General features: G+C 44.9%; 1 protein-coding gene and 1 long non-coding RNA gene across 3 annotated transcripts in view; one reads left to right on the forward strand and one right to left on the reverse strand.

Annotated features, from left to right (window-relative positions):
• Window positions 1-17,230, reverse strand: part of LOC128091540 (uncharacterized) — a 340,253-nt gene that overhangs the window by 12,641 nt on the left and 310,382 nt on the right. The gene's annotated exons all lie outside the window — the stretch shown is intronic.
• BAALC (BAALC binder of MAP3K1 and KLF4) overlaps window positions 6,188-17,230 on the forward strand; it is a 38,365-nt gene continuing 27,322 nt past the window's right edge. For both annotated transcript variants that reach the window (XM_052704771.1, XM_052704772.1), the window contains exon 1: window positions 6,188-6,536. In XM_052704771.1, coding sequence (XP_052560731.1) covers window positions 6,374-6,536 — 163 coding nt within the window. In that variant the 5' untranslated portion in view covers window positions 6,188-6,373. The remainder of the gene's footprint in view (window positions 6,537-17,230) is intronic.

Genomic DNA, 17,230 nt, shown 5'->3' on the forward strand with positions numbered 1-17,230 from the left:
GTAATTACTTCTAACTGAACTCTTACCTAAAACCCTGATAACACCCACAGATGAAATCTTCCAGTTCTCCTCTTCCTTTTTTTCCCACCCTCTTGGCAAAGCAGAAAAGGGTGCAAAGCATAAGAAGAGTACAGAGGAAAATGTTTAGTGTTTACAGTGGACAGAATGCACTGTGTGTGTGTACTGTTAGCAACTCCCCCTGGTCACATATCTCTCCATGTAGCACAGAGCCAACTGAGTGCTTGCCTAGTGTCTTACTGATTGTGTTTGGATTTCACTGCGCTGTTGCTTTGGGCTGTTAAAGTCTATAGCAAAATAAATAAATTACCTGTAACCAATTAAACCATAGCAGTACCTGCTTAATCTTGTACTATCTGCAGATGGAACACATCCAAAGGAAAAAACTGGAGCTATTTTAATTAAGATTTGTGTGCTAGGGCCATAAAACTTCAGATTCATTCTGCCAGGAACATCTTCAGTGATAAATTCCCACACAGGATGCTATTCAGTGCCATAAAACATTGAGTTTATGACTATATTTTATGCTTTACCTTTTTAACTAGGGACAAACTGTTGTCTTGAAACAGAGTGCAAAGAAAGCACGCAGGTTACGTGCAGGAGCTGTACAGGGCTCTGGGCAGTGGGACCACAGCTGGCACCCAGGCCAGTGGCTGGCTTTTGGCAAGCCAAGCTGCTTACTCCTCTCTCAGAACCACTCATAAATTGCCCTCGTGAGCCTTGTGAAGCTTCCTTGGCTGTAACTGTGCAGATTGCACTGGAGCTGCTGCACTCAGGCTCCTTGGCTGATAGATGTTGGAACACCCTTAAGTAACAAACACACTGTGAGCAGCTGACAAATTTGGTCCTAGAAAATATTTATGTTTCACTACCTTTATTTATTTTAATAGGTCTGGGATATCCAAAGGGGCCAAAGAAAGATGGTTTACCATCTTCAAAAGGAGATCTCAGCTTGCCTGTCACAGCATGGTGCTGCCTCTGCTGGAGGTTCTGATGCCTTTCAAACGCTGGGCTGAAGGGAATGGCTATGAGAACAACCAGCAGCTCTGTGTGTTAAAAAATAATACAGCCAAAACTGCAGGAAGTGTTCAAGAGCAAGCTCTCCCTGTACAGAGCCATATAGTCAATTATATGCCACAATATCACTAAGTCCAACATCCGGCTAACACTACCAAGTCCACCTCTAAACCAAGTCACTAAGGTACATGTCAGTGTGTCTCTTAAATGCCTCCAGAGATGGGGACTCCACCGCCAACATGGGCAGCCTATCCCAGTGCTTGTCTGCGAGCTCAGTGAAGAATTTCTTCCTGCTATCCAATCTAAACTTTCCATGGCCCAACTTGAGGCAGTTTCTTTACATCCTTGATATTTTGCATCCTATTTTTCTCAAAACCCCATTTCTATCATCACCATGCCACACATCTCTGCTCTGCTAAGCCGTTTCCACCCACCTGCCATGCTGGAATGCCAGAGGACTGAGTTCACGCAGCACAGGGTGATGCCACCTTCCAAAGGCAAAGGTACCATACCTTATTTCCACAGTCAAGGAAACTCTAACATGTTTAAAATCCTGACTTTTCAGAAGTTAGAGGTGAAAGTAAAATTTTAACTTTCCGCATACTGATGTCGAAGTTTGGTCTGCACACAGCATGCTGGACAGTCTCTCACAGGGGCTTGGCAGGAAGGCTGAGCTGCAGCAGAGCAGGTGATGTGCAGGGCAGGGACAAAGCGTAGCCAAAGACTTCCCTTTGGAAAGTTCAGGTGACTGAAATTTTCAGTTCATCATCACAGGAAATCTAGGTACTGCTGGATCGCAGTCATTCACAACTGGGAATAGCTGTTCTTCTGGGGGGTTCGATCTAATTTGAAATTAAATTGTCAGGCTCAGGTGTACAAATCTGAAATCTTTTGTTATTTGGGCTTTGGGATTTTGGATTCATTCTTAAACATAAAACATAAAGAGAAATGGAAGGATGGGATAATTAACCTTTTTCTGATTGTGGGCTGTTTGGAGACATCCCCCCATCTCATTTTCAGTAATTCTTAAATAGTAAATTGGCAACTTTCTTGAATGGCCACATAAGATAAATGAATGCCATTGTTTCCTTTTCAGAAGATGAGCATAACAAATGCACAGTATTGTGGAAATCATATGGTACCCATTTGGAATTTTTTTTAGAGAAATATTTGAATAATCAAGCCAAGAAAATAGTATTTTACAAGAATTCATTACAGTAAAGATCATTTCCTTGAGGTAAATGCCTGCCTGTTAGGAGAAAAGCTGACTCATGGATATAGTGTGAAAACTTCAGAAGTAAGCTTGCTTCCAGGCATATTGCAAGCTTAGAGTGATGAAGTCCAACAGCCACAAAACAGATAATTAATTTCTCCTCAGGTGCACAAAATACCTGTCTAAAAAGAAAAAGTGTCCAGTTGTAGTTACATGAAACAATGTACATATCTTAAACATATGGAATGCATATACAGAACATTTGTAACACTAAGCAATACTGGATTCTTGTGTCTGTATGTCTATAGGCTGACTTGAGAGCAATCAGGTTCTGGAACCATAGTGCTGCTATGTGACATCCTGATGACGCAAAGGCTGCCCTGGATTTAATTACACTCATGCAGAAAGGGACAGCCCAGCCCAGCCCATCTTCCTGCAGATGCCACAGTGAGCAACTCCTCAGTTGCCCATGTCTGTGGGATGCTGGTGACTTAGTCCAGAAGATGTTGAGAAGAAGTAGAATATAGTACTGAAATCCATAAGGGCTGCACAAATGACATCAGGACAAGAGGTGGCACCTGGTTTCAGACGTGCAGCAGGACATAACCTGAGCTGATAGCTGGCAGTCACTGCTGTTGGTTGAACCAAGGATCTTAAACACCCTCCTCCTCCTTTCTGTGCTATTTTGGCTCTCTGAGGGGAGAACTCTACTATGCATGAGGCTGCACGAGTCATTAACAGACTGCTGCATCTATCAGGAACGCAATGGTGCTTAGGATACTCTGCACACCTGCAAATTAGGAGACAAATGGCCCTTTCCAACCTAACCTTGGCCTTGAACTGCAAGGTAAGCAAGTAAACCTGAGCTTCTGTCTGCTTTTCTGCAGAAAGGGAACAGGTTTATGAAAAAATCTGAGATCTAGAAAGGGATTCACCTGGTGTGCATCAGATGATGTACAACATCATCTAATACAGCAAGCTCAGATACCACCTAAAAGCTGAAGACAGGTAGGACATCTTTTGCCTAAACCTCCCATTGCTTTGAACAAAGCATGCAAAGAACATCCAAAAGCTAGCAAAGCCCTTGGGGTACAGGTCCGTTAACTTGACCCTGTAATGTTGTGAGGGGAAAGTAATAATTGGTTCTACCACATCTGCCTGCATTTTATGAGGAGAAGTATAAAATCAAATTATTTAAAATCTATTTTGAAAAATTGCAATTGTAAAGCCGACCCTCCCCTTGTTCATCCCCTGCCTATTCTCCAGCTTTTCTCCCAGTACCATGGAACAGCCACATACAGAGAGAGGGTGTTACTGGCAGCTATTAGAAACACACTTGCTGCGTGTCATACACCAGGCAGCATGAAACCAGAACAGCTACGGCACAGCACAAACTCTGTTAATAGGATTTATGTGAGACCATACTCGTACTAATGATTAATAGACAGAGATCACATTTTACTTCATTGCTAAGCTCCTGGCATGATGGTAACAGCGTGACAAATTAAATGAGACAAAAAAATTGCATTCTCAATCTCACTCCTGCTAGGCTGAAGCACTTCAGGTGCTGAAGGAAAACAAAAAGTCGTAAGGTTTCTCCTAGTGCCATTGCTGCAGACTTTGTGTGGCCAGCAGCAGCCTCTCCTGCAGCGCTGCGCAGGTGGCTCATGCCTAGGGTTGGTTGGATGTGGCAAGTTCTTCTGATTCTGAGGGCAGATTTCTGTTCCATGCTCTCTCGATATGATTCTAAATGCAAGCAACAGCTAATATTTTCAACTGAATATTCTTGTTATATTGCTGTATTGAAACTACCACTAGGTTTTCATGTCATCCAGAGTGCAGGAAAGTGCATTTAGCTCTGATAGCTCATTGTGCTTTATGGCCAGGGGCCCATTCACACAAGCAGCGTATCTTGGGGTTTGCCCTCAGCTCAGGTTTGGAGCAAAAGTGAACAGCCACATGGCAACTGGTGAAAATGAAATCCATCAGTTTACTTACTAAGCTTTAATAAATATATATATATTTTTTTTCATTATTTACACGTTTTTATTTTGAAGGATGTTTTTAAAATTCATCTTTCAAGCCTTAATATTTGACATGAAAATTATCCAGCCTGTCATCTGAGTGATTTAATAAACCCACCAGAAATGGCCTCAGGCATTTGGATGTGAGCACAGTGATCTTTGCACTTTCTTGCTTTCATTAGCTCAGGAACAGGAAGGCAATGTGCTCCCGTGAATCTTTTACAGGGCTCTGCAAAAGTGACCGTGGTTTGGTATAAGGGCTAGAGAACCTCTTTACTTTATAGGCTCATTGCTCTCTAGTGGTAATAGTAGTAACAAAACAGAAGAATGAGCTCTGTGTTGTTCTCTTGCTTATAAATGCTTTGGAGGCTGTGTTAGATAAGTCATGTCTGAAGATGTAGTTCATATGAGTACAGACAGAACCTAAACCAAAGCGATGCAAAGGGATGTGAGCACTCAGACAGGCTGAGTAAGAGTCTTCCCAATGTTTAAGTTAAAGCAAAGCTCAGCAAAACACACCAAAAACCTCTCAGGGATTCTGTGGCAGTGGGTGCTCTCTGGAAGTCGCTACAAAATGGCGGTGTGAGCTGAACACCTGAGGAGCCATCAGCTTCCAGAGCCACAGGGCTGATCAGCAACATCAGAGCCCTCTGTGCCCCGAGTCCATCCTGAGCCCGAGTGGGCCCTGTGGTGGGGGCAGGAAGCCAAGGCCTGCTGAGGGCCCTGCAGCACACTCTGGTACTAATGGCATTCCGCTCTGGAGAGCTTGTGCTCCTGCAGCTTTGCTCCAGCTGTGCACAGCTTCTGTGCCACTCCATGAGGTGCTTGGAGCAAGGCGGCCATGCCTGCCACTCTACTACAGAATGGGAGAAACGTTCATTTTGGATGAAGTTCCCCCCCCAAGGTCCAGTCCTGCAGTGCCTGAAGGGCATGCGCCATCTGTGTGACAGCATCCAACCCCGTGTCTCACTGGGATGGCTGACTGGCCCAAGCTGTATTCTGCTTTGCAGGAATCCCATCAGCAGCACTTCTCATGCCTGGCTGCCTCCCAAAGTGCGTCCAGGGAGGAGGGTCATACATTTGCCTGGAGTCAAGCACTGATTATCGTGCCTTCAGTTCCCCATTTAACAGCAGCAAAAAGTGCGCTGCAAAAGCCAGAAGTGAAATATAGGAGGGGCACGTGGGTGTACGAGACAGGGGTGCAAGACACAAGCATGATGGGGGGCCTGGAGCATCTGAGGTCCTCAGTTCAACAAGGACTCTAGAGAGAGCCCAGCAGAGAGCTACAAAGATAATGTGGGGCCTGGAGCAGCACCTCCTGTATGAGGAAAGGCTGTAACCTGGGGCTGCTCAGAGCAGGGAGGGCTGAGAGGGGATCACGTAAATCCTGGTAAGTGTCCGGAGGGCAAGAATCAAATGGACAGAACAAGGGGGAATGGGCAGACACCACAAGATGGGAAGTTCCATACAAACACGAGGAAGATCTTCATTGCTGAGAGAGTAACAGAGCACTGGCACACAGAGCACAGGCTGCACACAGAGGCTCTGGACTTTCTTTCTTCGGAGATACTCAAAGCCCACCTGGACGTTTTCCTGTGCGACTGCTGCAGGGAGCTGAGGGGTTTGGCTGGGTGATCCCCAGCGGTTCTTCCCAACTACTATGATTCTGTGGTTCTGTGATGTGTGTAAAACGGGTACATAAAGCAATCTGCAGAAACGGGCCAAGAGGACCGCTGCACCGAGCTTGCTGTGTAAGGACCGGCCTGCCCAGGGAGGAGCACGGGGACACGGCAAGGTGTAGCGGGGAAGCCGGGGGTGGGGGGGAAGGGAAGGGGAAAAGGGGAGAGGGAGACTTGAGGGAGGGGAGGGGACAGCGGAGGGAGGGAGGGAGGCCGGCCGAGGGAGTCGATAAAGGCGGGAGGAGTGGGGAGAGCACGCCGGGCGGCGATGGGGCGGAGAGAGTGAGCGAGTGGGAGACGAGGAGCGAAAGCGGCCCGTGCCGTGATCGTGGCCGTGTCCGTACTGAGCCCGGGGCCGTGCCTCGCCGCGGGGAGGGAGCGACGCGATGATGCCGGGGCGGCGGCTGTGAGCGGCGGCCGCGATGGGCTGCGGGGGCAGCCGGGCCGACGCCATCGAGCCTCGCTACTACGAGAGCTGGACGCGGGAGACCGAGTCCACCTGGCTGACCAACACCGACTCCGAGAGCCCGCCGGAGCCCGGCGGCGCCGACCCCGGTAGCAGAGAGCTGGGCGCGGGGAGAGCCGGTGAGCGGGGCCGGGCGGGGCTGCCCTGAGCCGGGCTTCTGAGTGCGGGGTGTGGGGCTGGATGTGTCCCAGCTGTGGGGCTGGATGTGTCCCCGCCGTGGGGCTGGCAGTACGCCCTGTGTGCCCCGTGTGCCCGGTTACACGGTGTGCATAGGGCTGTCTGTACCCTAGGTTCGCGGTGCGTGTAGGGCTGGCTGTGTGCTTTACCCGCTGTCTCTTCCCTGCTCCCACCAAGGCATGAGGGCAGCGAAGTGCGGGTTAGAGGACGCTGCGGGTTTGCGGCGCTGCGCACCGGAGCATCCTCTCTGGGGGTGCAGCAGGGACCGGACAGCCGTGCTCGGCTGTGTGCGGGAAGAGATTCTCCGTATCTGAGTAGGGCAGAGGGAAGGGAAGAGAACTCTGCCTTTTTGCTGTGAAATATTTGGGTTTTTTTTGTAAAACAGCTCATTTAGGAAATAGGTTTAAAATGACGCAGAGGTGGTGATGCACCAACCTTTTTCCAGGTGCCATAAGATCAGAGTGATAACCAAAATACAAAATTGATCAAGTGGTGTCCTGCCAATGTGCTGGCTGGCAAATCTGAGTTTCTGGGTTCTTGGAACGTTCTCAGTTGTACACCTGTGGCATTACAGCAGGGACAGAGGTGGAAAAGGGAATGAGGAGCTCTGGTCTGATGGAGGGCTCCTGATTTAAGAATCTTTCAGTGTGCAGCGGTGTCTGGAAATCTCAATCTAGGTGCAGAAATCTGTTGTGTTGTACAAACACAACATGACAAGGATTGCTGCCCAGATTGATTGTAATTTGTGTACAGAGTAGTAAATGCCTGTAGGCAGCTTCAGGGTGGGAGAGGGTAACTTTACAGACTTCTGTACTGAGCTGCAAGGCACCAGGAAGAGGTCATGTGCATGGCCAAAAGCTCCCGTGGGTGGGCAGCACAGGCAGATGGAGAGGGCAGAGGACCAAACAAAATGTGGAGGCGGGATGGGAAGGGTGTGTGTGCTCCTGGAGACCAGAGGGAGACGTCACAGAAATCCCATGAGAAACTGAGAATTTGTAGGTGGGTTGGAATAGGAAAAGCTGAATGGAAAATAAAAGTTAGATAAGGATTTTGAGGAGGTTTGAGGTGATATTGACTGGGAAACTTGGATGGAGGCAATGGTGTTAATCATGAAATTAATCAGTGAAGGCTGGATGTAGCAAGAGGTATCCCATGCTTCTTGTTATTTTAGCCATGTTTAATTTGTGTTGGTGGGTGAAGATTATAAAGAGAAGGCAGATACAGCCTGAGATTTGATATTGAATAGGAGGTGAGAAAGGGGTAGGTCAATAATCATTCTACACAGAAACAATTGAACTTACAGATGAGAATACTGGAGATAAGAGGAGGACAAGAGACAACTCCGAAATGCAATAGTAAATGATTTGGAGATGAGAAATGCTCTACACAAAATCTCTTCTGCAAGGAAGAGATAGGATAGGAACAAAGGAAGGATGGCTTCAGAAGGGAGAGTCACCCTGACCACAGCCGGGCTGGCTGCAGCCAGCACAGGAAGCCTGAGGATGCATGGTGACCCCAAAGGGTATCTGGAAAGTCCAGGAGTGCTTCAAAAGGGCTGCTGCGGGGCAGTGTGTGAGTAGGAAAGGAAAGGAGTGAGGAGAGTTGCTCCAGAAACTGTACACTGAGTGGATTTACAGATGAGAGGGAAAGGAAGCAGCAACTGGAGGGGCAAAAGAGGCCAAGTATGGTTTTGAGGCTTCAGGAGGAAAACATGGCATCATTGTGAGAGCTGGGAACTGCGGAACGAGGAGAGGCACAAGAGAGTAAGGGAGGGGAGAAGAGGACAACAGGGCACTGAGGAGAGGGATGCACTGCTGGCACAGCTGGACACAGGAAACCTCTGTAACTGGATGAGGGGCAAAATACTCAGTGGTGAAAGAAACATGGTATGCAGAATCAGTAAGTGTAGTAATGAGGGCTGGGCTAAGAACTGCCATGTATTAATGTCAGTAATCTCATCCCACCCCAAAATGTCATTATATTCTTCTCCTCAAGAAACATATTTAGCATGCCTACTTTCATTGGAACTACATGTATTTATGCAGCCAGATGTCTGAATCTCTACTAAAGCATTAAGAGAGATGAAGTTTCATTACGTTAAAAAGGAAGTCATCCTTCAGTTCTTTTTTAATTTTCCCTTCACTTTTCCTTTGTTCCTACTTCAGTTGATCCTTTCTTAGGATGTTTACTCACTTCCCTACTTGTTTGCTTTTTTTTATACCTTCACTTTTTTTTTTTTTTTTTTTTTTGGTTTGGTTTGGATTTTTTTGACAAAACATATGGGATGATAGCAATTGTTATAGCATAGCTAAAGTAAGACAGAACTTTTCTTGGGTTCAGGACCATCACCAGCAGCCACAAAGACGTGACAGCAGCTTGCTGCAGCACGGTGCTGAGCCCCTGACAGGGATGAGCAGGGTGAGATGGTAAGGGTGAGTTGCAGCATAAAAGTAATAAATAACTTCATCAAGCACAGCAGGGGGGGAAATTGAAAGACACCTTTTAAACCATCAAATTTTGTACTGTTCATAGGGTGAATGGCTTCCAGGAAGGAGAGAAAAAATGGAAACTCAAATGGGGCTGCAAAGGAGCGGCTTCTTCTACAGACACCCGTTGATGTGCCAGCTGACAACTCTTCATGAGATTTGACTGCTGTGTAGGGTATAGCTGGGGAAATAACAGGCTGCATTTCTGCCTTGGCCCCCATTCCTTGGGCCCTGCAGCCCTCTACACAAACTGCCTTCTCTCACTTGGGCAGTCTGGGCAGCCAGGTAGAGGTGTCAGCACATGGAATGACTGCACAAGGAAGGGAGAACGTGCATGATCAGACTGGTCCCAAGGGCAGACAGCACAGGTCACAAGCAAACCACAGTGAAAGGTTAAACTAAAAAAAAAAAAAGCACAAAAGCTGTGAGGTGTTTGAGCACACGTTTGTGTTTTCTGCTGTGTTACACTGGGAGAAGTCAGGTCAGAAGCCATAGGCTGGGAAGTTAAGACGCATTCTACCAACTTGCTAGCAGTAGTGAGGAAGTGTTTTATAAAATGATGAAGTAGCAACAATAACAAACAAATTGCATATTTTTTCTCAAGCAGGCCTTACGCTGTCCCACCCTATTACCGTTTCCAGTGATTAGGATTCTGCATTCAATTATTTTTTCCTCATTACTGCTGGAAGTGCCTCAGATTGGATAAAGCAGCGTGTTGCCTCGTGGCAGAAAGAGCTCACAGCCGTGGGTGAGCTCAAGTGCTGCCGTCTCCTTGGGATAGGCTCTGTCCTTGCTGTGTTCCTGTAGCGACAGCGCTGTGAGCCCCAGCCTCAGCTGGAGATTGTTGCTGGAACACAAATACAAGTAATTAATTTTTTAATGACGTAGCGACTAATGAAAACGAATGTCATGTATGAGAACTGAGAAGCTGTGTATCGACTGTCTCTGAACTCATTTGTTCAGTGCCTCAACTAATAAAGCACTCATGTATTTTTTATCACTGCCTTGCTCACGGCACCAGCCAAGGCTTTAAAAGCAAAGACAATTGTTTTTTATTGTCTTTGTGCTATTTCTATAGGAAAGTCTGTTCTTCAGAAGCACTTAAAGAAAAACATTCTCCACAGTTTATCCTTTCATGAAGACATTTACAAAGCAGCAATGAGATGGGAGCGGAATGGAGTCCTTTATTTAAAAAAAAAAGAATACCGTAAAAAAAAATCGATTCAAAGAATCATAGAATCACAAGGTTGGAAAGGACCTACAAGATCATCTAGTCCAACCGTCCTCCTATCACCATTACTACCCACTAATCTACTAAACCATATCTTGTAGCAAAACCACATCTCATAGCAGAGAAATGCCATTAGTATCCTGTGATCTGGCTGCTGACCGGCTCTAACACAGCCGTGCAGTTATGGATAACTCCAGTTCTTTTCTGTCAGGTGAAAGGTGCAGCTGGTGCTCAGTGCCTGCTGCAGGGAGCTTGGCAGTGCGGGTCCATCTTTGCAGTTATCCCCTGGCCGGGGCACAGCGCACAGAACGCCATGCTCTACTGGCAACCTCTCCTAAAGAAGTTTTTGAAAATTGCATTTCCTTTCTTTGTAGTAGGAGAGACTGACTGCAGTTGTAGGGAAATTCTGGGGCTGGTTGAATGCCTGTCACCATGACAACACAGCCCGGATCAGTTTGACCACAGCTGCAATCATTGCCTGCTTCATCCACCAGGTAAACATGAAGTTAAATCTTAATGTAAATGAATAAGCGGCCGGTGGGTTATAGAGGAAGGACTTGCTTTGTGCAGCAGGTTGTTTCTTGTAATGCAGACTGCAGAGAAGTATTTCATAAAAGCAATCCTATTTGGCTTTAGAGCCAGAGAGCGATCACCTTTGCTAGTGGTAGCAGTGTGTTGGGGTATATCACTATCCCTTCGTGCTCCTATGCCTGTTATTGCTGCTTGCTTATGAGCTGGCTGGTTCAGAGTCTGATATGCCTAAGAACAATTACAGCAGCTGTTCTGGCATGTAGTATTTTAAGGAGATAATCTTATTGCAGCTCAGAATTGCACAGAATGAACAGAGATTCTTCCCAGACTGCAGACACGTTCCGGTAACTCCATGTTCTGCCTTATTCCCGATCTCAGATACAGTCATATGGTATTAGTTAAGGTAACCCATTTACTTGTAATTTCTGGATATGGTCTCTTTCAAGTTCAGTTGTAACTGGACACTGGATGGAGGACAGTTAAAGAAACCCTTCAAAGTCACAAACACACACACACACACACAAAAAACAACACAGAGAAGGGAGAATATAGCACATGGGGTATTTCTCAGAGAAATAAAGTTTTTGCTTCTAATGTTTATCATCAAGCTTTCATAAGCAGGCTTCTTATGTGTCTGCTCGACTTTGTACACCAGCGCCTTGGAAGAAATGGGCCTGGGAGTGTTGATCAATGCTCAGCTAAACGTGAGTCACAGTGTGCCCAGGTGGACAAGAAGGCCAATGGCATCCTGGCTTGTATCAGAAACAGTGCAGCCAGCAGGAGCAGGGAGCTGATCATCCCCCTGTACTCAGAACTGCTGAGGCCACACTTGGAGCACTGTGTTCACTTTTGGGCCCCTCACTAAAAGAAAGCCATTGAGGCTTTGGAGGGGGTCTCGAGCACAAGTCTTATGGGGAGCAGATGAGGGAACCAGAATTGTTCAGCCTGGAGAAGAGGAGGCACAGGGGGGAATCTTATCACTCTCTACAAATGCCTGAAGGGAGGCTGTGGTGAGGTGGGGGTCTGCCTCTTCAGCATAACTAGCGATAAGAGTAGGAGGAATGGCCTCAAGCTGGGACAGGAGAGGTTCAGGTTGGATGATAGGAAAAATCTCTGAAAGAGTGGTCATGTGCTGGAATGGGCTGCCTGGTGAGGTGGTGGAGTCACCAACCCTGGAGATCTTCAGGAAATGTTTAGGAAATGTACTAAGAATATGGTTTAATGAGGAGATATTGGTGGTATGTGGACAATTGGACTGGATGATCTTGGTGTCTTTTCCAACCTTGGTGATTCTGTGATTCTATGATTCCTGCGTGTTAACATTTGCATGCAGGGACAGTAATCTTCTCAAACATGGAAACCTCCCCTGTGGAGTGGGTTTGGGCAGGTGTGAGAAGTGGGTTGGGAGAACTGAAGACTGGTTCTTTACAGAGCAGTGAAGCCCACCCAGAATCTTGCAGCTGCCAGTGCCATTTGTGCCGTGCTCTGGAAGCAGCAAACCTCATTGGCAGGGCTGGGGGCACAAGCCCAGTGCCAAAGAGTCCTGAGAAATGGCTGTTTCAGAAAAACTGATCATTCACAAACACTTCAGTGACTTTAGATAAACTTCTTACAGCATGTCCACTTGAAGTGACAGAAAAGGGAATGGCATCAGTGCACTGCCCAGCTGCACTGCTGCCTCAGGAATGGGAAAACAACAGCAGCCTTCGCCAGTAAAAAAACATCTTTGCATCAGTCAGTGACTCAGGAAATTATAAAGAGCTTTAGATAGCAATTCAGGAAAATAATAGAATTAAAAGGCTAACTTGTGTAGTAAGCGATAGTGGTCAACGCACTGAACTGAAAGTGCTCAGTGCTGCCACTCTCCGTTCCATACATACATTTGAGTTCTGCCCGGCATCAAACTCAGCACTACCTTGAAACAATATGTTTTTTAAGAGCAAACACTGAGATACAGATTGCAAGCAGCAAAATATCTCACTGTACTGTCAAAGAACTTAGGGACATTTTCCTTCTCTGCCCCTGGGTCCCCAGACCCCTCCCCACCTCTCTCCTGAAATGGGGCATCTCTTTAATTTTGAGCATGGAGAAAAATCTTGATTCTGAAACCACATGTACTTAAACTTTTTGCTGGTTTATGGGAGAATTGCTACAGAATAAATGTTTGGGGACTGTGTAAGGAAAATAGTTTGGGTGGGACTGCTGCTCCTGTTGTGCACTACTGCCATTCTGTGTAATTATCTGGTGTGTGGGTGCTCTTATTTGTTGTGTTCTGTTTGTTCAGTATAAAGATGTCAGTGATATTTAGTACATCCCTGGTGGGGAAAAATAAGCAAACTCCATCTCTTCTCAGAGTATTTTTGAATGAATTCTTCATTAATAAATATCAACTGCCATATAAAAACGAGAGTGTAGCAAGATAAATTTCATTAGAATTATCAGATATAATTGATAGACAAGAAAAAGGCTTCCATTATGAGGCTTCAGCCTGCTTTTTTTGCTAGCTGCATTAAGCATTATTGGTATAGGAAATGACTGGAGGTGGATCATTCAACATGAACCCCAACCGACTGTGATTTTTAAATATACTGTGATGGCTTTTTCTTGTCCTCTGGTTAATACTCCCTCAAACAACGGCCAAGTATTGCTAAATCCCTTCTGCAGCCTCAAGCAGACCTGCCAGGACAGTTTACCCCAGCATAGTCATTTACCCGTGGGTAAAATAAGTTCACTAAAAATGGTGTGCATGGACATTTGGATTTCATGGGAAGGAGAAAGTCTGCTCAGCATCAGTCGAGAGGATTTGCAGCAGAGGTGATTTGGAACCTTCTCTCTGGATGATTTTTCTAGAGAAAAAGTCCTTCTTGCAGCCTTGAAATCTTTGACAAGAAGGATGTTCTTAGTGCTTGCCCACGGGGCTTCATTAGCCGCAGAAGAGCTGCCGGAGGGGTGGTGGTGAGAGAGGAGCAGTGTCTGAGCAGCACACCCAGGGCTGGTTCTTCCCCTACAGGTGCTTTCATCAATGAGACCTGCTGCCTGCAGGGCTCTCAGAGGGAAACTGTTCTGCCAAGTCCTTTTTGTTGGAAAATCTTTCCTTTTTCTCTCCTCCTTTATAGCCCAGTTCAGGACATGTAAATTTTTTTTTTACTTTTCTGTTCCAAAGGGATGAACTTGCATTTTCTGGCCAGCACAAATGGTGTTTTTTTCAGTGTAGGATTGTATAATTCAAAACTAACACTGAAAACTGGAATAAGATTGAAGAGATGGCTCCTGCCAGCCTCAAAGCAGCAGGAGAATGTATTTCATGCTGGAAACTTGTAACAGAGTTCAATATACTTCACTGTCCATGGACTAAGTTTCCTAAATTTCTACACTGAGTACACAGCACAGTAATCCAGCACTTAAGTGACGGAAATTTGGATACCTCTGGCCAAGTCTAGAAACGTATTTCTGAATAGAACCAGAACATATCATTCATGCCACTTTTTTTTCTCAGGTACTTTTTCAAATTAAGATGAAATCAACTGATGGCAATTAAAAATGCTGAGATTTAAAGCTCAGCTTTGTTTTAAACTGAAATACAGTAATAGGTAAGATTTAAGTTCTATGATCAAAGCCAGGATTTGATTATACAGCTTTTTGTTTGGCTCCCATAAAATGGCACTCTTTTCTAGATTATGTGGGCAATATTTCAGAAGATGCATAATGTGGTTATGTACCATGTACCCCTGCATGAAAAATACGGCTTCTTCTTTAATTGTGCTGTGACAAAGTATGTGGTCCTCTTGCAATTGTATTATCTGATGAGCACATGCATAATCTGTTCCCCAGATTGCCACAGTGTTTTCTCTGTTCTATTTAGGAGAAATACAGGTTAAAAGTAAAACAACAGGTAAATGGTGAACAACATTTTACTGGCATTAATGGCTTAGGCTGCGAGGCAGGATTTTGCATTGTAAGGTTTTCTTGAATGCATTGAAAGCCTACAGATATTTCTTGAGTTGGTGCTGGCTTGACTGAGCCTTAAATTTTAAGCATCTGATGAGAAAAGTTCTGTTCAGCCTCTCATTCTTCCTGGAAGATGATGGGTTCAGACTGGTCTATTAAGGTGAAACTGAAGAGCAAAATAATCAACCAACCCCTCAATTGGTTGACTGATGCTTTTACCAGTTTTCTGGCAACGCGTATTGTTTTGTTTCTGTACATTTCAGGGGCATATTATCCTCTCTCTGTTTCCTCTCACGTTGCCGTTGTTCTTCTTGTAAACTGCCAGCATTTCCCAGGAAGGCCATCAGGAGGGTTACCAGCTAACACTTGCTGTGCTGGAAGTATGAATTTCTGCCACTCACGTCTGAGTGATTCTGAGTCACTGACAGGAGAAAAGGTGAACAAACTTTCATGGAGTTGTTCAGCAGACTGCTAACAGCCGATGGATGACACTCAGTTTCAACACAACCACTGCCCTTATTTTAGGACGAGCACAAAATGTGAGTGACTGGTTTTTCACACACATACAGATAGATTGAGCCAAAGGATTTTATGACCACAATCTTACTGTGAGATAATTAAGTCATCGATATCCAGGATATCCAGGCTGGAAATACCATCTAGCCATTGGTCTTTTTGGAATCAATTCCCATATGGGATGTTCAGGCTGTATATACAACTTGTACTGTTGTTGACATTTTGCCAAAGCTATCGTAAATTACACCTGTAGCTCATCATTAAAATACATCTCATGTCTTACCTGAAACCTCCTGCTTTGATTTCCTGCTGCTGAACCTCAGAGAGCAATGCTGAAGTGTCAATTCAGCTCAAATGTCATGTGCTTGTAGTTGCTTTTCATGAAGACTTCTATTTAATCTGTCTAAATAATTTGTTGCTCCTGGGTATGATTAATTGAAATGATACAATCTACTCATCTTAAGCTTCTACATATGATTAGTTAGGCAGTGAGAATGGTAATAATACTAGCTGTTTCTGTTCTGGCAACTGTTCTAAAGCACAGTGAGTGATGTTTCATTACCGTAGCCCTAAGGACCATGTGAAGGACAAGGATAGGCCATGAGAACATCTGCAGCTCAAAGCCACTGTTCAGCCTCCCTTAAAACAGGGTGGGTGCAGTTGTGATAAGGATGGCTTAAGGAGAGGGTCAGCATACTGCTCCATGTTTTCCATCCAATGTAGTGCTTTCTTATAGTGGGAACTTTTTCTTCTTTGGCTTCTTACAAGGAAAAGTTCAGACAAGAACTGAACCAAAAATAAGCACTTGTGGTAAACAGACTGACCAGAGTTAGTTTTTACAGCCATGAAGTAAGGCATTATGCATGGAGTGCATCATTTTTAAGGTGAGTTTTCACAGACAGTACTGAAACATTGCACATATCTCAGCACATGCAGAAGCAGATCTGTGTGCTATGTATCTATTCTTCTAAGGTGAAGTAGTACAAAAATTGTTTTGATGTTTTGCTATTTGTATGTTGATTTTTTTGCTTTGGAAGCACGAGTGATCTGTTTCTAACATGTGCAGCACGAGTATTTTTCTTAATATTTTCTATCTCCAGATTTTCCCAGGCTTAAAAAACACACAGCCATCAATGCCTTCATCTTCTCCCTATATACAAAGGCTCTTCCAAAATGTTACCACTTCTTGTTCCACACTGTGGTGAAAATTCAGTTCATCATTCCCATTCTAGGTATTAAAACCGTTTCTTCGTCCATTATATTCCATTGCCTTTCTGCCATTCAGTTCTTTCTTAACTCCCTGATTACTGCTATTACTCTTTTAACTTTACATTCCTCATCCTCCCTTCAGGATCAAGCCAATTTCCCATTACTATTTGGGGAAGACTAATGGAGTCCATTTTCCTTTCCATATCCCTTGGGTTGATTCTTGAAATGATCACCACACCTTCAAAACATTCAAATTTCCATGCAGTGTGATGATTCAACAAATCTAAAACCCAGATCTGCATTTTGCAGTAAGAGGAATGTTGTTAAAGATGGTTGCAGTGTGCTTTTTTTTATCTGGTATAAATACAAATTTTATATTCACCTTTCATCTCATACACGCTGCAGAATTGTCAGGCCTGTTTACAAGGCAGTTGTACCATGATTCTGATGATAATTTTAAACAAAAACATACCAATACTCAGTTAGCATCTGCCTGTATCTGGGAAATAACCATTCAGGGAATATCAAGGTTTGCAGCTTTAATGCTGCCCTTGTCTGCTAGAATTCTGCATATTCTATAGCAGAAGTCTTAATATTACAGCAGTAAATTTGTCTAGACATTCAGAGCGATTTTTCATATGCTTGTTTATTCATGTGCATATTAAACTCCAGTATTGGAATCTTTCAAAATTTTATCTACCAACGAGGGGCATCT

This window comes from Tympanuchus pallidicinctus, unplaced genomic scaffold (assembly GCF_026119805.1).
Source record: "Tympanuchus pallidicinctus isolate F22 unplaced genomic scaffold, pur_lepc_1.0 scaffold5, whole genome shotgun sequence".
NCBI classification, from domain to species: domain Eukaryota; kingdom Metazoa; phylum Chordata; class Aves; order Galliformes; family Phasianidae; genus Tympanuchus; species Tympanuchus pallidicinctus.